The 22,981-nt window shown below is 43.6% G+C and overlaps 1 protein-coding gene across 1 annotated transcript in view; it reads right to left on the bottom strand.

The window, feature by feature from the left end:
• Positions 1-20,063, bottom strand: part of kcnb2b (potassium voltage-gated channel subfamily B member 2b) — a gene marked incomplete at both ends in the record, with an annotated part of 127,485 nt that extends 107,422 nt beyond the window's left edge. Inside the window, one exon of the mRNA XM_084048788.1 lies at positions 19,479-20,063. Within this exon, the coding sequence (XP_083904914.1) occupies positions 19,479-20,063 (585 nt within the window). The remainder of the gene's footprint in view (positions 1-19,478) is intronic.
• Positions 20,064-22,981: the final 2,918 nt, after the last annotated feature.

Genomic DNA, 22,981 nt, shown 5'->3' with positions numbered 1-22,981 from the left:
CTGGCGTGACGTCGCAGCCGACACAGTAATGGAGACGTTTATATCCGTCCTCCCCGACGCCGTCGTGTCATCGGAGGGGGGGATTAGGACAGCAGGGGGGGTTGCCTGGCGGGCGGGCAGACAGACAGACAGCACAGGGTTTACATCTATTCTCCACTGCTGGTCCAAGCAGGCCTGAACTTCTGCTGGGTTAGAGAAGAGCGATACGGGAGACTTTTCATGTTCAGAGCAAGACGAATGACACCGGCCTTGGCTTGAATCGCATAGCATACGTCTAAAACGTGTTAGAATGGAAAACATTTTGAGAAGAATATTTATTAAAGCTTGTAAACAGCATTCCTTGCTCCCGACTGCCAGAGCGTGAGCCGTTTCAACAACGCACACACACACACTCCATCTGGAAGCTCTTGTCAAACACACTGTACAAATAAACGACAAATTGGGATGTCAAAATCAAAGCGATGAACATTTCAAAGAATGTGATGTTAAAATATTAATTGGAGTAAAAACTCACTAAACATGAAAGATTAAGATTAAAATGCGACGTGATGAGATGTGAACTCTTTAGCCTAGTGTTGTCATGCATAATTTGGAAGTGTCTGTGACAGAGAGCACAGACGGAATATTGGAAATAGATTACAAATGTAACACATGTACTTATTTATTACAAATGATGTGATGTCCACCTGAGTGTTCATTTATGTCTGAGAATCTGCACACACACACACACACACACACACACTCTCTCCCGTGTGTCATTCTCACTGCTGTTGCGCCTGAATTTTCCTCCAGCGATCGATAAAGGTTTATCTTATCTTATCTTACAAGGTCACCCAGGTAGTGGCTTCAAATAAATCCACATTGTCCGGGCCAGGCTAAATTCACCAGAGATTAAAGCCCGGAGGCTTCATCAGCTGTGACATGTGAAGAAAGGGAATAAATACATATTGAAGTAATAACAGCAGGGATGAATCAAAGGAGCCGAGGGGGGTGAATCACCACTTCACTCGTGCCTTAATGCCGTATAGCCTAATCCGCATTAGCCTTTGCCCATTCAGAACGCAGCTATACATGTATGTTTAAATGAGGCCCCCTTAATCTCCGCCACCCGTACTCCACTATGTCTGGGGAGGAGTAAATCTAGACGAAGATTTCCAGCTTTTATTCTCTCTGTGATTACATATTTGTTGTTTGCATCTGCTCAGTGTGTAGTGATGTCACGGCTGTGAGGGATTAACTCGCCATGTTGACATGTTTAGAGGTGAGATTTCTTTTACATCAGCCTTTAAATATGTGCTAAGCATGCTTTTAATATCTGGCGTTATGTCGAGCCGCGGCGAAAGATGACTTTCATGGCGACATTAATGCAGTTTTAAAAGCAGCATTAGTGCGATTTCAGCCCCTCGGGTGAGGAGCGACACGTTTGAGCATCAGAGAGTGCAAAACACTCAAAATAGGCCAGAATAGTACTGTACCACAGCAGATGTGACAAAGGCCAGTGCTACTTTCCCTGAATCAACACTCATCCATCAACATTAGTATTGTTATTCACTCTCAAGACACCTTATTCATTACCGCCGAACAGGGGGCGAAGGCTTAAGAGCATTCGCTGGCCTTTAGGTACTGTCATGCTACTTAAGGGGGATTTATTGTGAGACAAACTACACTTAAAAAAAAATCTTTAGCAGGACCACAGCCAGCAACGGCAATGGCCCAAACATGCGTGCCTGGCTCTGTGGAGAAGGATGCTGGGATTGCCAGTGGGCAGGGTTGCACCTTATGGCAGCACACATGGCACATTAAGTAAAAAAAATTAGGGGCGAGCAGTCCTATAAATGTTCATTAGGGTTGTCTGGGAGGGAGTGGCTGCAGAGGAGGGAGACAGCAGAGAGATTAGGGAATGGCGTGGAGTGATTGTAGGGAGCCACATTAGTGTAAAAATGGGGCCTTGTTGTAGATTCATTTTACACTCTCAGAATTAAACTCACTGCTGTGTGGAACCCAGGGGACAGGAGTGAGGGGGGTGTAGAGTTCCGAAAAGGGAAAAGAATAATCCCAAAAAAGTAAAGGCAAAGGTGAGGCAGAGGTGAAGAAATAAAGGAGTTACTACAAAGGTAGCAGCAAACCCTGGAAAGTAACGTAAGCCTAGAAACATCAGATATTATCTGAGCATGCAGAGATGAAACGGCATAATACTGTATCAGGAAGCATAAAAAAAGCTGTGTTTGACCTTCTTATTTTCCTGGCGCATGCGGGCACAGCATGCCTGGCCTTCAGCGTTTATAGGCTACTGTCAACACATAGTCCTGGGTCGTCAACACATAGTCCTGTGTGGTCAGCACATAGCCCTGTGTGGTCAACACACATAGTCCTGTGTAGTCAACACATAGTCCTGTGTAGTCAACACATAGTCCTGTGTGGTCAGCACACATAGTCCTGGGTCGTCAACACATAGCCCTGGGTCGTCAACACATAGCCCTGGGTCGTCAACACATAGTCCTGGGTCGTCAACACATAGTCCTGTGTGGTCAGCACATAGCCCTGTGTGGTCAACACACATAGTCCTGTGTAGTCAACACATAGCCCTGGGTCGTCAACACATAGTCCTGTGTGGTCAGCACACATAGTCCTGGGTCGTCAACACATAGCCCTGTGTCGTCAACACATAGCCCTGTGTGGTCAACACATAGCCCTGTGTGGTCAACACACATAGCCCTGTGTGGTCAACACACAGCCCTGTAGGGTCAACACACATAGCCCTGTGTCGTCAACACATATAGCCCTGTAGGGTCAACACACAGCCCTGTGTGGTCAACACACATAGCCCTGTGTCGTCAACACATATAGCCCTGTAGGGTCAACACATAGCCCTGTGTGGTCAACACATATAGCCCTGTGTGGTCAACACACATAGCCCTGTGTGGTCAACACATATAGCCCTGTGTGGTCAACACACATAGCCCTGTGTGGTCAACACATATAGCCCTGTGTGGTCAACACACATAGCCCTGTGTGGTCAACACACATAGCCCTGTGTGGTCAACACATATAGCCCTGTGTGGTCAACACATATAGCCCTGTGTGGTCAACACATATAGCCCTGTGTGGTCAACACATATAGCCCTGTGTGGTCAACACATATAGCCCTGTGTGGTCAACACACATAGCCCTGTGTGGTCAACACATATAGCCCTGTAGGGTCAACACATATAGCCCTGTGTGGTCAACACATATAGCCCTGTAGGGTCAACACATATAGCCCTGTGTGGTCAACACATATAGCCCTGTGTGGTCAACACATATAGCCCTGTGTGGTCAACACATATAGCCCTGTGTGGTCAACACATATAGCCCTGTGTGGTCAACACATATAGCCCTGTGTGGTCAACACATATAGCCCTGTAGGGTCAACACATATAGCCCTGTGTGGTCAACACACATAGCCCTGTGTGGTCAACACATATAGCCCTGTAGGGTCAACACATATAGCCCTGTGTGGTCAACACATATAGCCCTGTGTGGTCAACACATATAGCCCTGTGTGGTCAACACATATAGCCCTGTGTGGTCAACACACATAGCCCTGTGTGGTCAACACATATAGCCCTGTGTGGTCAACACACATAGCCCTGTGTGGTCAACACATATAGCCCTGTGTGGTCAACACACATAGCCCTGTAGGGTCAACACACATAGCCCTGTGTGGTCAACACATATAGCCCTGTGTGGTCAACACATATAGCCCTGTGTGGTCAACACACATAGCCCTGTATGGTCAACACATATAGCCCTGTGTGGTCAACACACATAGCCCTGTGTGGTCAACACACATAGCCCTGTGTGGTCAACACACATAGCCCTGTGGGTATGGGAGGATATAAGATTTGATCTTTTGGGAGGATATAAGCTTAAGGATACAGGGATGGGAGGATATATTTTTATCACAATAAAAACAATCAAGATAAATGTATGGACAGACTGTTGAAGTGATGCCCTATTGGCTACACAAATTCAAAATGTTAAAATTCAAACTTACTGGACCTCTTCACCATTTTCAACCTTATGTTATATGTTCATATAATTGCTATATAATATGTTCAAATAATATAAAAGAGTAGATGGAAATGTTGCCATGTTATAGCTTATGAGCATTAGTGAGGATGAAGTGCTCCTTTAATACTTAGTTTGAAGACTTAAATTAATAGTTTTACCGTGTATCCTACTGTGTACCGTAGATTAATTATTCAAATGATGCAGAGCAGGATGTAAATGTGCTGTTCAACAGGTTCATAAATGACACAGCTGGAATGAAAAGCACAGGAAGATGAGAGGGAGGCGAGGATGTGAGGTGAGAGGCTAATAATGAACCCCCCCCCCCCAAAAAAAAAAGAAATGTTTTAATTGAATTAAATAGAGACCTGCAATCTAACCTAAATCTTTTTATTTTCACCTCAACAGCACTGCTGTCTGCTACGATACCAGAATTAACCCAAGGGGATACATAAAGGCTTATCTTATCCGGATTGTGCTCTTTCAAAGCCGAAATCAGTCGATAAAGGCTGTCTTCCGACATAGCGTTGCATCCTCGGAATAAGGTTCATAGTATTGTTTAGGCCATTTGGCTGCTGATCATAACTAGGGTGAATTACAAAAGGTTAAAAGGATACATGGCCTGAGATTTACACTCAGTCGCTGTTTGGAAATCAAAACCGTGACCTATTGGCAACAGAAAGGTCTCTCTAAGCACTACCCCCCCACACCCCCCCTCCAGGGCCAGGGAGTGGGCACATTGGGGGTGGGGGAGGGTAGATAATGGCAGAGGAAGAAAATGGGTACCAAAGGGCGTGAGAGGAGCGAAAAGGAAGATGAGAGACTGCTTTGGTAAAAAGCAGGAAAAAAAGTGTTAAATTCACCCTTATAGGTTATTTTTTGCGGTCTCAAGAGTGGAATTAGCACTGAGATTTTTTTGCTGTGCTCATCCAGCTCTCATCCAATCAGCAGAGCGAGGCAGCGAGCCACATGCATTCACGGAGCAAAGGAGCATGAGACCAAGATATCTCTGGTTCTTTCCTGGGATGTGGCGGGATGGCAAACAGCTGGCACAGCATGGCCCGCAATGACGCCCCACAGCGATGATGAGAGATGAGAGATGGAGAAGAGAAGGCAGGATGAACAAGAGAAATAGGGCGTGTGAAAAAGAAAAGGGGAGGAGGTCCCACTGAGGGCGAGAGAGGCTAAAATAGAAGAGCAAGCAAAAAGGGGAGGTGAATGAGTATAGGAGCGCATGTGACGTCACGTGTGGTAGACTTCTGCTCTTCTCCTCTGCCACCCAGCATCTATCTGAGGTTATGGCTAACGAGACGCCTCTGCCTCCCAGTCCCTCTGTACTATCTGTGTCTTTTCTCCTAAATTTCCCTGGAGGCCCTTTCATAACGTGGCTGCTGTTAATTAATCTTCTTTCTCCTCCAGAAGCCCCAGAACCAGGTCCCTGCTCTGCAGATGATCTGGAGAGACGCTGACGGGGCTGGGGGGGGGGGGGGGGAGAAGGTGAGATGGCATTATTCTTGAATCTTGAAGAATCTGGAGAGTTCCTTTCTTCCTTCAGTCGAAAGTGTGATGGTTGTTGTACAGTAAAGTCTACATGGGAGCAAGTGACTGTGTGTGTGTGTGTGTGTGTGTGTGTGTGTGTGTGTGTGTGTGTGTGTGTGTGTGTGTGTGTGTGTGTGTGTGTGTGTGTGTGTGTGTGTGTGTGTGTCTGCCCATTTCTCACTTCCTTCCTGACAGAAGCTTATGAAAACCTACATATTCTGATTTGAATGTTGTTTTATCATATCAGAGGATCATATTAATGGAATAAAAGTACAGCTAATGTACATCTCTCAACTGACTAAGATATATCACTGTGCATATCACGGTCATGCAACACTGCTTTTGCTCGCCAGGAATGACATTGATGCTCAAGTGCCAAAGCCATATCATCACAAAACAGCCTATAAAGAAAAAAGAAAGAAAGAAAAGAAATAAGCATGTGCCCAGAGGGAAAACTCCTGTGTAGTTGCTCAGCATACGATAACCCTGGTCCACTTTTCATCCTGCATGGGAGGGAGACCTCGGAGAAGGAATCGCTGTGATGATGTAAAACAAAGTGTGCTTCCTTTTGATTTGCATTAGGGTTTGATTGTGGGGGCTGAGGTGCCAGCTGCTCTGCCTCTCACACAGCCTGTATGGAGATGAATTGCACTATGGGTGACTATATGTCACCTAGTGTCACGATCGCCATGGAAACTATGCAAACACAGTATTTCAGAGGAAACGAGTAATGAGGTTGATTACAGGTTTTTTTCTGTGTTTTCCCCGTTTCTGTTCCGTTCCTCCGTCAAACGCTCTTCAGAGGGTCTAGAACAGCTTGGCCAGGACATTGTATGCTAAGAATATCCCTTGCTTCTGCGAGGTGCTCAAAAACACTTTTTTCTTTTCTTCCAGGATAATATCCTGTAGTTACAGGACAATTAACTGTCATTCTTATGGGCATGTAAACAAATAAATGTAGTGCACACCTCCGGTGTCCTCCAGGGAAGAGTTATGCCTGATTTATAATTGGTTGTGTGCCGTGTCGCACACCAAAAATAGCCACTGTAGACGCATTGTGAGCTTTTTAAATTTTCAATGCACAACCGACATGCAACTAAGTATAAATCAGGCTTTGGTGCAGATAAAAGACATGTGAGGGTCCGGGAACACTTCAATCGGGCGGTGGTGCTGAATCACAAACATAATTTGAGCGGGAGTAAAAAATAGCCACGCTGCAATGGGTGCCAATATAACGATGACATACTGACGTGACAGTGCAGTCACACTTCAGCCGGATGGATGTATGGCTATGCAATGTATGTAATGACAAGAGAGTTGGAGAGGAGTTCCACGTTCTGTTTGAGTGCAAGAATACTAGCATTATGAATTTTAGACAAAAATACCTGCCAAAGTATTATATAACTCATATATCTCCAGTATGTTGAAATTAATGTTATAACTGCAATCTGACAAGCCAAAAGTTATTTGTAAATTGGGTGCTTCTATGAAAAACGCTCTTCGTCTGTTCAAATAATGCATGTCATGCCTTTTGCTACGTCTGTATGAATATTGTTATGTCATTCTATACTGTCTATTTATGAATCTGTGCTCCATACCATGTGAACATGGTCGTGAGTTAAATAAATGATGACGATGATGATGGAAATGAAGACAGAAAAGGAAGGGATATAGAGATGAAAGGAAGAATGTAAACAGTGAGGGGTGTGGACAGGGATGCTGAGAGAGAGTGTCAGCTTGGGGATAGGGGAATGACAGCACTGTGGCACTCTAGGTAAACTGGTTTAGTAGTACCTTAAGGCTTTCAGACAGAGGCATCATTTCAGAAAACAAAAATTGACTCACTGCGTAAAAAAGTGACGCAGTGAACAGAACATCTCAATCTGTGTCATATGATATGTCACTTGCAGACATGGATGGATGGGCGTGTGGATTTAGGTGCACTCCTAATCAACGGCCATTGTAACACTGATCTAAAATCGGATTAATCAGCAAAAACCTTCTGAGGCGGAGAATACATGCATAAAAGAACTTTAGGTTAACTGCAAATTGCTAGAGGATGAGCATTCCTTCCGACCTCAAATGACACCCTTTCTGTCAGATACAAACGTGTGCATGCGCACACAAGGTGCGCAACGTTTGTTTGTTTTTGTCTTACAGTGAATATGGAAGTCTCCATTACCCTACATGTGCCTGTATGTGTGGACAAGCACAGAGTTTCAGCACCCAATATCTGTAGACTGACTGCGAGTCTAGTGAGCCTACTGAACTGTGTGTGTGTGTGTGTGTGTGTGTGTGTGTGTGTGTGTGTGTGTGTGTGTGTGTGTGTGTGTGTGGGGCACATAATAAAGATCTGGTGTTGATAGCACTCTGAATGAACCTTCTCTCTAGTACTAGCACATATCTTCTCTACATCTATGTTTCCGATGCCCTGTGGAGATGGGAAACTGAGAAAGGTGGGGTTGAACAAACCTCAGAGCGGCCACACTGATCAAGGTGATGAGAAAGGAGACGGCAGAAGGCAGGAACGGGAAGGGCGGCGTTGTTCAAGCCGCGGTGCTGGGCAGAGCGGCTGCTCATCCACAGCAACTGTGAGGCCTCAGCGCAGGTTTGTTTGGCTTCACCGATGCACAAAACGTAGCCAATTTACACCTGCCAGTCTTGTTTGAAGCTGAACAAGCACTACGGCACAGTGTGTGCAACTGCTAATGAGACAGAAAGCAGAAATAGGCCTTGAGCGAGCACCAGCAGACCAACCATTAGTCTTGGCGTGCACTGGCTATGCTGGACAACAGGCCGGGCTAGATAGTCCCCTAGTTTCTGCCGAATAGCTGTGCTTCATGCTCTCAATCTCATTTATGCATGTCTCCGTTGCTTAAACTGGGAGAGTAACCAAATCTGCATTACTTGCGCGCTGGGAGTCTTACTTGCCTTGTCGTGATTCATGAGTCAATATGTGCAGTGTCAAAGCACAGCGAGCCCCAAGACAAGCCAAAAGCCCCTTATGGGGAATCAGCGTTATTCAACTGCAGACTGAACTTCCTCCGCATGCAACTTCCCCTTGGAAATCACAGAAATTGATGGAGGCAGCGAGGGGTTGTTTGTGCAGAGCACAGCAGAGAGAAGAGGTGGGGGTGTATTGTTCCGTCAACTTTTGTAATTACTGCACACATTGATCTATGGGTATTTCTGAAATCATTAAATATTTAAGAGAGTGTGATTTCAATGCTGGGGTAGTTCAATTGTCAGCAGCATGTTGAAAATAAGTGTTTTCACTTTAATACGTTATACGTTATCCTTTGAAAATAAATGTGTGTAGTCTCATAGTCCATAAAAATAAACCAATTAACCAATCAATCAATCAATCAATCAATAGCCCTCAGTAATTTGTCTTCAACAACGTCCCTTGTTTCACTTCTAATGCTTGCTCAAACCCCTTGGGGTCGAACTCTAGATAGGTTCGCTCACTAATGGTCTGCAATGTCCTAACAACTTCCTAATTTTAATTGTAACCGTAGGATATCTCTGTTCCAACACCGAAATGGGATCTATTCAGGCTCATAAACCCTGGGGATAATCTCACTCCAGTCATACTGCATACTCACTCCAGTCAATCCATACTGCATGCTCACTCCAGTCAATCCATACTGCAATTTTCATAAAAAATGTTTAATTCCCTCTTGATCATCCAGTCTTGCCATTTAGAAAAATACAGGGTCTCATCAAGATTATCAGCAGGCCGGCTGAGCCTTGAGGCTCAGCCAGTTATGGAACAGACTATGCTCTCAGTGAGTGTGAGGACCAGGGGATTGGATCTGATCCCTGTATTTTCTGTCTCTCTCCTCTCTCTCTGCCTCTGCCCTGGGTTTCGTCTCTCTACACTGACCTATATGAAAATAAAGCATAACATGCCAAAAGTTCAAAAGAAAAAATATTAATCAGCAGAATTGAAACTCATTTAAATCTGTTTTCATAAATGTGCCCCATGGTAATAACATAACAGAACAAAGTCAAATTCTAAAGATTAATCCCTTGGAACCTTCATCATTGTATGCAATAGCCTGTAGCATGTCAGCTGAAATATATTGCAATTTGCAGATATGTAACTTTCTATTTTGTTGGGACATGTGCAGCTCTCTTGAGACTAGTTCATGTCTGCTTTTAATACAGTAGCAACCCAACAGGATTATGGGTTGTGGGAGCAGTAGTTATACTTTAGTCGTTAATGCTACTAGCATGAGTGTTGACCATATCAGACCATCCATATCAAGAGTGAGTTAAGTGGGTTTTTAGTAGAACGGGCAGAGACAAACTGCCAGTAGCTAGTGAAAAGTGGTATGTGATATAATATTGCAGTGAGTTACAGCTGTTATACGGATCTGTTCTGCTGTCTAGCACAGCATCTGAGTAATTGATGTTTGTGTAAATATCAGTGCCAGCTTTTATTGAAGGAATACTTCACCTCAGTACATCCCCGGCCCTGATACAAGACACATTTTACTTTGAGAGTTATTGTGGAGTTTATAAAACTGATTTTTGATATCTTTTTTCTGTTGTTATTCATGGACCCCTATTTTATTCAGTTCACCCAAGTATTCTCTTCGTATTTGGATTCTTCATTCACCATGATGACGGAATGCAACACAAACAAACATTCTCCATGAATTGAAATCATCATGGGGTGAATAATTGATAGGAAAAAAAGGTCAAACCGATTAACTGCTGCAGCCCTTCACTGTCCAGTATGCTACAGTATTTTATGTCAGTGTACTAGTGTGAGCATTATATTACTTTGAGCATTATTAACACTCAAGCCGAGAAATAATTACAAAATAAATCTATTAAGTTGATACTTAATTTTTGATTAACTTTTGCTGCAGCCCTGAGATACATTACTGTTGCCTCTACAAACTATACTGATGCAGAGGAACTTATGCCACCTATAATCTTACAAATTCTCTCTTATCCGATTATGGATCGTGGGGCTGGGGCAAATAGGATTTAGGTGTTGGGAGCCTAAATGCTTGGCTGCACTGATTAGACACGGGGGAAGACTTACATAATGAGAAGACTCCAAGAGGGGAGTAGGTCCACTTAATGATAAGCTTGGATGTTGTAATACAACCTGATACTGTAGCTCACTAAAGGCCAAACAAGGTGACTTAGAGTGGCAACAGGAACCCGTTACGATTCCTACAGGTTGGATTTACCGTTTAGAGCAGCTGGAAGAGCCTTGTAAAAAGAAACTATACTGCCTTAGAACAAGGGCTCCCAAACTTTTCAGGCCGTGACCCCCCAAAATAATCATGTTTGAACTGGGGACACCGCACCCTGAAAAGCACTTGGAATTGTAGGAGTTGAGGCATTACATTTAGTTTGACTCGGTTCCACAGATAAAGTGAAAATAGCCTAACTATGAAAATAGCCTAACTATGAAAATATCCGAACTACAAGCTCACAATGCAGAGATCGGCTATTTCCAAAGTTAGTAGTAATGACGTAGTAATGGTCTTATTATTAGTTTATTTATTTTAGAGGTATTAAAAAGGTCTTCAAAGTCATTGAATTGTCACTTTAGAAATGTGTAGATACCCTGTATACACTTACAGTATACACTGTATGTTGGTTTGTTTACTGTTGAGTGAGAAAACATAACATTGCACATTAAGCTAATCATCTGGGGACCCCCCAAAATCATTTGGGGACCCCCAGTTTGGAAACCTCTTAGAAGACAGTATTGACTTCAAAAGGATGATTAAAGTTGGCGAATTATAGTAATAGAAAGAAACACACAAACAGATTTCAAAAGGGGGGCTTGATAATATCCAGGGCCATAATGCAGTCTTAACTTTTTACGAGTACTTTTTCTTACTTTTTTGGCGAAACAAGCCTCAAGCATTTCTAACAAATAAACACCAATGTCTTTCATGTACTGACAATAATTCATGAGGAGATGAAAGGATGGCAATGAAACTCCGTGATAATGGTGAACCCTGCTTGTTTTTGACCCACGGGAAGGTGTAGACACCAACTCACTAAGGGCTCAGCATACAACACATCGCATTTCTTCAGTCGGAATATCAGTTATTTTCGGTGAGTGACAGTCACGCAACAAAGTAAAGATTTGGTTTAACGGCCTCCCTCTCTCTGTGAATACAGTATACTACTCCTCTCCCTCCTTTCTTACAGTCTCCCCACCCTCGTAAAATACAGCAATATACACACTGGTCCACAAACACATCCCTCACTGCTGTGAGAGCCATACACAGGGAGAGGGTGGGAGAGTGAAAGCTTGCCCGCAGTGTTCCAAAACAACAGGCAGCAGTGATGATGAAACTACTGTACTAACAGTGCAGTGGCATAATCTGCTCACGTCACGTTTTCATCTGTATAATTACTCATCAATATGCCATGTCATTAATAACGACTCATAAACGTGATTTCCATGCGAGAACGTTAACCAATCAGGAAGAGCGCCATTCATGCAACTTGATGCCTATTGTTCACATTTACACAGAGCAATTTCACATGCAGCTGCACTGTATGAAGAGTGTTACAGTATGGACATTAGTTTGAGGGGTTTTGTTTCAGTGCAGTTACAAAGCTACAGCCTCCACAGATTCTATCATCATCAACAGTGTCTGCTTCTGAGGGCTCCAAGCGTGGGCGGACAAAATAGCTCCAGGCTGTGCCCAGGCCTTGCTTAGCATTCCCCACTCTGACTAGCTTATTAGATAAAGGAGAGAGTAATGGTGCACATCCACATTAAGAGCAAAGCAGGGAGTGGACATAGCTCATGTGCAGTGGGGTGGGGTGGGGTGGGGTTGGGTGGGATAGAGAGAGAAAACCCCACTTGAAATGTCTGGAAAGTAGAAACATTGATCTCTTTAAAATGCTATAAATCCTCTGCCATTATTTTCGAGGGCAGCCCAAATGGATTGAATGGAGTTCTAAATCGAAAAGTACCTAAATGCAGAGGCCTGTCCGAACTTAAGGTCGGCACACAGCTAGAGTCCGATGTGATTTTTTATTTATTGGACAATCCGTTTTTATCGCCTCTGAAAAGACGCAGAAATTGAACTGGGTTCGACACCATCGCTGCCACTCGTACGTACAGTAGGAGGGCAATTTCAGCGTACAGTAGGTGTGGTAGGTCATAGAGATGTGTGTGCTTGTTTAAAATATTTGTCATCAATGCAACTAAAATGGACTCAATGTGCAAGGGACTTAAGGCTTCCGAGCGTATCGTAACTCTGGACATTCAGGCAATCCTTTTATTCATATTTGTGTGTAGATTTTTCTGTCATTATATCAAGGAGGTTTTCATGATCACAAATCAACGCAAAAGTATATTGCTGTTGCAGACCAGAAAATACATCTTACTGTACAATATATTAAACCTGAACACTTTGGGCAATGCAAGCACCCATGTTAAAGTAATATCAGTAATTTATGGTGCTAGGTACATGTTCTTAACTCATGTGAGTTCACGCTGAAACTCTCCGTAAATTTGTAGTTGGGTGGCAGGTGGCGAGGCCATGATATTTATAGGGATACTTTCACATCCATGCATGTACAGTATAAACACGGTAAACATATACACCGAATTGACATCTCATTTCCCATCAGACGAATTACACTTCAGGTTCCGGTTAGGGAAGCAGGTTTTAATAGACAAGCATGGTATGAACCACACTCACAGGTTCTCAATAAATCCTGACAAGATTTCACCTGGGTGAATCTTACACTACAAAACAATCTAGCCCATGACAAATGACTTGGTATGACCTAGTGTTAAATCTTGTGCACAACTACAGTATAACAACAGGCAGCCTTGCGATCTCAGGGTTGGTGCAAAAGAAAGTATGGCCAGCACATGCAATTACCTTAATGTAATTTATTGCAGCAGTCCCATAGAGTGGACGCATTCTGGCCAAGACGGCATTCTTCAGTATTCAGCCGAAAACAGAGCACCCACCAGGATCATTACAAGATATACCTTTTATTGTGAGTTGATTGAGCATGCCTTGTGCTTTGGACCAATCTCAGAGTAGATGCCATATAATTGATTGATATGTAGTGTAAGCAAACAATGCAAAAGTCCATCTTTGATTGTTTTTTTTGTCTCTCTGTCTCTCTCTCAAAAGGTTGACTGGCCTCGAAAATCTGATATAATATGGAAGCACATAACGTCATTTTTGTGCAGTGGTTAAGCTAAGACAGCAGAGAGATGAGATTCCCCCCACAGTGGAGCACATTTTAATTTCCCTGAGTGGCTTCCCATCCCCTGCTGTTCACAAATACACCTTAAAAATAAAATAAAAAGTTAACCTATGACTCCTAGTTTCATGCAACAGCAATTTTTAACATCATGTCAAATTAATTTCAAGAGGATGTAATCAACTCGTGTTGTGTCAAATGAGCCTAAAATCTTCCTTCTCCACTTGCAAAATGGGTTCCTATAGCAGCTTGGTGCTAGGAGAAAATCAGGGGAAATCAAACTAAGTATATCTGCTGAGAGATTTATGACAGCTATGGGTGAGGCTTCAGGAATCTAGCCCTTTCACATAGAGATTGCTCTGAGAGGTTTTACTACACGTCTCAAGCCACTTTGTTAAGGCACAAAAGGAACTTCTCACACGACATGAACTTCTTGCTCGTCATCCTGAAAGCTCACCACAGCTAACACACACACATGCGCGCGCGGCGCGCACACACACACACACACACACACACACTTTATAAAGTGCAGGTAGTAACAGCCCCCCCCTGCCCTACACTGCATGCTGGACAAGGTACAGTCATTGCATAAGCCGGAATCTTCTCTGTTTTGACCATTAGATTCATTATTCATTGGAAAGGTTTGAAAAGCTCCAGCTAAACATCTTGGGGCATCACTTGGATGACTCCGTCTCTTCCATCCTACTTACTGCAGGCTTTTCTCTGTCGCTCCCTGCTCTTCCCGTTCGCTGCCTGTCTTTCTTTCCCTCAGCTCGTCTCTCTGTATTTTTCTGTTAGCATCTCTCCAATAATTTTTTGCTGCTATTCCTGGCCCAAATCGTGTTGATCTTCAACTTTTCACCCCTCTCAGTCAGTGGTTTCAAAGCAGGTATTTTGCCACTGACAGCTGACGGAAAACACCTGCCATGACATCAGCGAGTGTGTGTGATCTTGGTCAGAAGTTTCAACCATCAGAGAGCTGTGCAACAGCAGTGTGTGATTCAGTGTGGATTTAGCCTTTAACCCATTGAATCCGGGATTGAATGGATTTTAGCTATAACCATTATTTTTATACTTTGGCTATTCAAAAATAGCAGATCTACAAGCTCATAGCGCGGCACAGAGGGCTGCGCTATGAGCTTGTAGATCTGCTATTTATTGAAAAATCATGAAAATTGGTGCAAATCTTTGAATATATATATTTTTAAGCGAACATTTTTCAACTCAAATCTTTGCTTCTGGGGATTATACAAATGTCTTCTAAATCTTTTTTTTTTTTGGCTATAATATCAGTGGTTCTCAAACTTTTTTCATGTCAAGGACCACCCAAAATTATATGTATTTGTCTGCGGACCCCCATCTCAAAATATTTTGTTCAGGGGACCCCAGAGGCAAAGATGAGAGTTAGAAATGTATATATATATATATATATATATATATATATATATATATATATATATATATATATATATATATATATATATATATATATATATATACATTCAAAGATGTGCACACAATGTCACATTATCACAATTTCTTTTCAATAATAGCAGATCTACAAGCTCAAAGTGCGCGCAATGAGCTTGTATATCTGCTATTTTTTAATAGCCAAAGAAATCTAAAGTGACACAGATGCGTTCCCGGATTGAATGGGTTAATAGCTCTCCAATCAGTTTGTGCTGCCATTCTTGGCCCAAATCGTGTTGATTTCCAACTTTTGACCCCCTCAAAGCAGGCATTTTGCCACTGACAGCCGACGGAAAACACCTGCCGTGACATCAGTGAGTGTGTGTGATCTTGCTCAGAAGTTTCAACCATCAGAGAGCTGTGCAGCAGCAGTGTGTGAGTCAGTGTGGATTCAGCCTTTAACTCTTTCACTGACAGACTTATTTCTGGCTGCGTGCACCCACTGGCAGCGATTTTTCAATTTCCTTAGTTTTTGAAGTAGTCACAGAATATTTATCTCCAGTATGATCAATCCCCTGATAGTAGAAAAAAAAAGTAATCGCGAGCACCAAACACCCCCCCCCCGCGTCCCGTCCCGTCCGCTTGTTACAGGCCGCTGAAAATAGGACGTCCAAAATACATAGTAAAACACAAGAGGGGAGATACAGACGATTTCCCAAAGTTAAGCTGGAAGTCAATGGAGCAGTAAATCTTGGGATCACGTGATCTCCTGGATCCGTGTGCATCTGGGGATGAAATGGTCACTGAAATGGTGTTAGAGAAAAGCGCCATCTAGTGGAAAAAACAAAAAACACAAAAAGTCGTCCTTGGCAGGCTGACCTTTTGGAAAGAAAAGTCGTAAAGGTCGTCCTTGGCAGTGAAAGAGTTAAGAGCTGTAGCTCTCACCCCCTTAGAGTGTGCCCCTGTTCATTGTTGATGAGTGTAATCGTAGATTCATTGACCCTGGTGGAAAGGTCAGTCCCTTCATACTTAACCTTTTTAAGGGTAGGGAGCTGTCGCGGGTGTCATAAACCAGCACAAGGCTCCAAGACAAATCGAAAACGCAGTGTCAGGGTGTAGGGCAGAGAAGAGATAAGGGGAGAGATGGAGTGAGAGAGAGCATGAATCACACACCGCTGAGATGAGTGTCTGTGATTGCTTTCAACAAAGGTCTCAAGTTGCCTCGTATAAAAGTGCACAGTTATGCATCAGGCTGGTAATAGCATTCCCCCGGTCAAGGGTTTTCTCAGTGCCATGCCCCCACCCTCCCCTCCAAAAACAAAGGCTTCCCTGACCTCAGGGATCTGCCTTCTCAGTCTGACAGATTGGAAAGTCTATTTCCCAGTAGTGTTTTCGGCTGTGGATAACCTTAGTATGATCAGAGAGGACTCACTTCACTTGGCATTGGGAGGCATAGAGACCCATTTTAAATTTGTGCCAGAGCACAGCACTCAGCAGAATGTCAATGTCATTTGATTTAGAACGGGATTTCCCTATCGAGGTTACATCGGCTTCCCCCGCCCGGTAGTGAACAGGTCAGCATTACTGAGACACCTCTGGAGGGGAAGAGACACGGAATTGGAGAATGTAAATCACTTTGAATATCACACAATGTATCAAATTGCCTCTACTGCTGTCACAGTTTACCTTAACCCATTTAGACCGGGAAATAGTCGTTGTCGTTTTTAGATTTCTTTGGCTATTGAAATATAGCAGATCTACAAGCTCATAGTGCGGCACAGAGTGCCATGCTACGAGCTTGTAGTTCTGCTATTTTTGAAAAATCGTGAAAGTTTGTGCAAATCTTTGTCAAAGATTTGAGTTTACAAATGTTCCCTTTAAAATTTTTAATTTTTGCACAAATTTTTGCACAAAATGTTCCAAGATTTTTCAAAAATAGCAGATCTACAAGCTCATAGGGCGGCACTCGGTGCCGCCCTATGAGCTTGTATATCTGCTATTTTTGAGTAGCCAAAGCAATCTCAAAATGACACAGATGCGTTCCCAGTCTTAATGGATTAAACTAGATATTGGCAGCCTCAATCCTGTCTGATTCGCTTGATAATATACAGCGTCCCTGTGTGAATGACCGAATGAAATTACTAAACCGTATCGTGAATCACTAGCTCATTTAGGGAGTATCGCCCATGCATGAAGAACACCATCAGGAGATTATAAACACACCGGCAGGAAGTACAGCACAGAGGCTTAGTGACAGACCATGCTCAGTAGTTCTATAATAACCCCTGAACCTGATGCATGGAGTGCGGGGTGTCATTACCATATATTTTGTTTTTTCCGGGTTTCATTCCCAAATCCCCATGCCATAAATTCAGCACCGGGCAGCAGAGGCTGAAATTGAATCTTGCATGATTCGTGACCTGTCTGGGGCTTGTGGGGGGGAAACGTCCGTACAAAAAGGCAGGCGACAAAAGCTTTTCGGGGACAAGGGCTCACAATAATGCACTCCAAGTCCGGGCAGGGCACCGGTAGGATGCTTGGCTTTTTTTTAGACACTTCTGTTCTGTCTCACACCTCACTCAGGGACTTATGTTTATGATTCATCAGACATCAGAATAGGGCCCTGCCCTGCCCTGCCATGCATGTGCTGCTCCAGTGATGGGAGGAGGAGGATGCTGGAGACTCTCACCATAAATTACCAGCGATTGGATTTCATTGGGGTTGACCCGTCTAATGGCGGACTGAGTCAGAGAGGAGAGGGAACAAGGGGGCGGGGGGGAGGTTTTTATATTAGGTTTTACATTACTACTATGGATGGTCTTCTTTACATTGTTACGCCGTCTGCCCCCCAGCTCTATAAGATGTCTGCTCTCAGGTAACAAGCCCGAGCGTGATGTGAATGACACTGAGGTTTGTGTGGGGTGTATAGTGACCGATACGTGACTCGTATCCATTCTCTTTCAGTTGTGTTTGCAACATCTATATTTATCCCTGACGGTCCGGTGTTTATGCAACTGGGCAAGGAAGAAGAAGCCTTGGCACCATCACAGGCACTCGGACAGCAAGAGATGCACATGTTTGTTTAAAAATGTGTCTTACGTTTTTTTTCTGTGCGATAAATAGGGACTCAGTGTACAAAGACCTCAACACACAAGAGCACCATACCACTCTCTCTCTCTCCCCCTCTCTCTGTCTCTCGGATAATGTGTCCTGTCATATACAACTCCCTCTCAGATAATGCGCCCTGTCACATGCCAGCGGGTGACTTGGCCCGGCTTGACGTGTTCCAGCTGTACATCGTGTATAAAGAAACAAACATGATCATAACTGGTGCGTCACCAATCCCACCCCCAAAGTAACACAGTTTAGCCTCCTCCACATAAAGATATGCTTGCTCATTCATAAGAGTCTAACGTTTAGACTCTAAAGCAGGGGTCTTCAACGTTTTTCAGGCCGAGGACCACTTATAGCTGAGAGAGAGAGAGAGATGAAGCAGGGACCCCCTCTCTATATTGTATAAAATTGTGCTTTTTTTACTCTGTCTGCCCTTTTTTCCCCCTCTACACCTATATACCTCTTTGCCAAAAATAGCTGATCTACAAGCTCACAACGCCTCGCAGCGCGAGGTGTTGTGAGCTTGTAGATCTGATATTTTTGGCTAAAGTTCTCCTCAGGAAAGGGATGCTAGGGTTCAAGTGGTTAATGTAAAAAAAACAATCATATCACACAAAGATTTGGCAGCCCCCCTGTAGTAACTCTGAGGACCCCCTAGAGGGGGACCCCCTGTTGAAGACCCCTGCTCTAAACTAATCTTCCCTAACACAGATAATGTGTTGGCCAGCCTGTTGTTGAGATATATATCACACCTGACTGCTTAAACCCCCGCTCCTCGCCTTCCATCTTTTTACCCCACTAACAACTCAGATAAAGCAATCCCCCGGAGACTGCAGCTCTCTCTCTGTACCTGATTCACCCCCTGACTACTGTTGCCAGAGAGAAGGATGAAAAACAGAAACGCTGCGTGGGAAAAAAAAAACCTGAAGTGAATGTATTACAAATCTGATCCAATATCCAGGCTGATATACACAAATGACAGGAGTTTAGCCTGAGTGGAAGTACGGGCAATATTACATCATCACACATGCCAGTGAGACAAGCCGGAAACACAAGACACAGTGTCGTTCTGCATGTGAAATCCCCAACAGGAAGTGTGAGTTGCGGGAGGCGGTGTGATCGCACCTCCTGACTCAGTTCCTTACCTTGGCAGCCACCGAAGAGCTGGGCTTCTCCAGGAGATCCCACAGCTTCTTCCTCTTGTCGGGGCAGCACGTATTGTCGAACTCTATCTCACCCTCTCTGTCCCTCAGGGTCTCCGCCTCCCTCCTCAGCTCCTCGTTCATTTGCTCCTTCTTCTGGTGGTACCGTGCCTGGCAGCAGGACTCCAGGTAGATCTCGTCGACCCCCCAGTAGTCCAACTCCTGGCCAAAGGACAGGGCGCACATTTCCTCCATCATGTGCAATTTGCCGGTGCGGTAGAAGTTCAGGATGGAGGTGAAGGCTCCCGGGTGTCTGTCGAAGAAGTACTCGTTCTCGTTCAGGCTGTAGTCGTCGCACACCTCCATCAGGGACTCGTGGGTGTTGCAGTCCCGCAGCTTGCCCAACCGGGTCCGCGGAAGCCGGTCCAAGGTCCGCCACAGCACCTCGTGGTTCAGACCTCCCACGTTGATGCGGACTCTCCTGGAGCGGGCTTTGGTGCGGATGATGTCGATGGAATCGGGGGGCACGGATGGAGTGGTCCGGATCTCAGTGGCCTTGAGCCCGGCCGGTTCAAGCTTCTCAGCCATGGTATCAGAGAGGACTGGACGCAATCCAGGAAGGAGGATGAAATAAAATAGGAAAAAAGGCTAAAGAAATGTTAGATCCTCCTTAGACAAGTCCCTCCATGGCTGAAAACAGAGGAGAAAGGATTTGTAAGGTTAAGAGCTTATTACACCTAGAAACTCTCCACTGTATTCAGGGAGCAGCAGTAACATGACATGCCCTGATATTTCACGATAACCACTTCCTATTTTATACTTAGTTGTAAAATGCTGTTGCGTGAAAATTGCAGATCTACAAGCCCACAGCTCTGTACTGTTTGTTTTTAATTATGAATGTCCAAAATAGGAACGCTGAGTTTGAAAGACTATAAGTCCCAGATACAGCAGAGCTGCTACATGAGATTGATTTCCTTTCATTAGATTTTGAAGGCGTCAGAGAAAGAATCAATGTTTTTTTTTGCAATCAATATATGGATGCTTTACCTGGTATTCAAGTCCATAAATGTTATGACTATATTAAGGCAATGAAGTCCTGTTTAAGCACTACTTTTAGGTAACCCAGCAGTGACTTAAAAATGGAATTAAATATTTTAAAGAAAGAACGGAATTCAATATTTTATAGAATTGACATTTCATCCCCTTATTTGAACAGAAGTGTTTAGCTGTAATGTGTGAGTGATCATCTCCCTGCCACAGTTAATCACTAATGTGACACTCAATTCTAGGATTTCCATGGATGGAAGCTCCATTAAACATAAATCCAAACACTTAACAGCAGCTGGATAGGTTACACAACTTAAATGTTAAATTAAATTCTACATTCTATATGCTTGTAATCATCAATGTAAATTAGCCATAGGTGAGTCACTGAGGCATGCAACCATTTCTAATTAAGAGTTATCCTGCAGAAAAATGACATAGGCTACTGTTAATGTTGCTGAACGAATGCAACAGTTATCAATTAGGGATTTGGCACCTGATTATTTTAATAGGCTTGTCACAGATGCCCATTTCACCAGCCAGATGGCAAAATATGAAAGTAAATGTTTTAGACTATAGCAGGGAAGACTAATATTATCAAATAAATTATAAAGGGAATTTTCCATCAAAACTTATGCAGTCTTAGTCTATGGTTTTGGATATTTGAGAAAGACATCTTACACATTGCAGCAGATTTTTCTCCATATCATATCATCGTTAAACAATTCTCAGGCAAACACATTCAATATGAACTGCACACACGCTACACATCAGCGACTGAAATGATTGTTTTTTCGACACAGTGAAAAGTAGTGTCCAATATGAACACACGTATGGAACATGATCAAGGTCTTTACCTTGCCGAAACAAACCACCTTTTGCATGCAAACTCCTCTTGATCCTCTCGCGGGGGAAGGAAAGAAAAAAGCAGCCGGGATCCCCTCTAGTACAAGCGGCCACGATTCCTCACAGTCCGCGGTCGCTGCGCTGAAAAAGAGGCTGTGTGTGACTGTACCACATTTTGTTGGAAAAGACCCAGGGGAAGAAAAAAAATCTCCTCTACAAACGATCAGAAGAAGAACAGTGGGATCTCATCTCCACAGAAGACTCTCGGAAAGAGTGTTGCCTCCATCAAAGCTGTGATGCCTGCGTGCGGGGAAAAGAAGACTGAATCTCGGTCTCTATCTGCAGACATACAGTATAGCGCGCGTAAAGGTGGCGCGGAACGGGATAGATAGATTGTAGCGAACTGCGGAGTGTCCCACTGAATACTACAGGGTGCTGAGCGGTGAGAGGAGAGAGCCGCACGCACCGGCTGCTGCCTGATGCACCACAGCCTGCTAGAGGTGAAAACCTAACTGAAAGGGTCTGAGGAGGAGGACTGCTGCATCTGGGATAACCCGCATATCAACTGGTCTGCTGTGTAGGCTACCGTACGTCCATCCATCCCCATACATACATACATACATCCCAAATCTCAGTTTAACGGTCGATACTATATATGGCAGAATGCTATGTGGGCGACACAAACACGCCTGATTGGCAATTTAATTGACACCACGTGGTGCTGGATGACGGAGAACTACCCCTTTTAAAGAATATTGAGAATGAGAACTATCCCAATAAAGTTATGTTGGACCATGTTCGATTAATTGAATACACAGGAGGACCCCAATGGAAACAAGCCACAGTGCTTTCTTGGGTTTAATCCTTTAATAGCATCCTTTTGTATAGAACTGTTACTTTATGTGCTTTTTTTGCAAACTGTTAATAAAGTATCCAATCAATCAATCAATCAATGTGATCCAACAACACTTGCTAAAAAAAACGACATGGCCTATTATTCATATACTGAATAAATTGCTGGTTATTTATTTATTTTCAGCACAGTTCTGCCCTGCACCTCTAAAGATGATGGCCATGTTGATTTGGTCTGTCCAACACTTTTGGTCCCACAAAATACAACTGGACAACAACTGGCTGAATTGTCATGTACATTGCTCTGTGTACCTTATGCTCCCCAGACTCTAGGGAGCATAAGGTACACAGCAATCTCTTTGATCTATGACTAGGGCAGAGAGGATGAACCCTAGCCATTTGACCTTTATCTAGTGCCTCCCTCAGGCCAAAATGTACACTCTGCACATATGATAATCTAAGGCCACAAATTCCACCAGTTTTCAGTTTTAAATGCATTGTATAGCTTTCTTATTATCTTAATTGTGTTTTATTTAAAACATTTATTCAAATCTATTTAGCTGTTTGTCTACGTGTCTGTGAATATAGCCTACAATATAAACAAAATAATCCTTTATTTTAATTATTATTATTGTCTCCGCCAGGCCGAAAGGCATGGCGAGAGAGTATGTTTTACCCCTTGTTTATTTATGTTTTAGCCCTATGTAGTGAGAGTGTCTAAAGGATGGACATGTTTGTTTGGTTCAAACCACGTTCCTCTTGGG

The sequence above is a fragment of the Gymnoscopelus microlampas genome (genome assembly GCF_963454915.1).
Source record: "Gymnoscopelus microlampas genome assembly, chromosome: 22".
NCBI classification, from domain to species: domain Eukaryota; kingdom Metazoa; phylum Chordata; class Actinopteri; order Myctophiformes; family Myctophidae; genus Gymnoscopelus; species Gymnoscopelus microlampas.
Note: the sequence above shows the minus strand (reverse complement) of the source record. Positions and strands in the feature narration are given on the sequence as shown.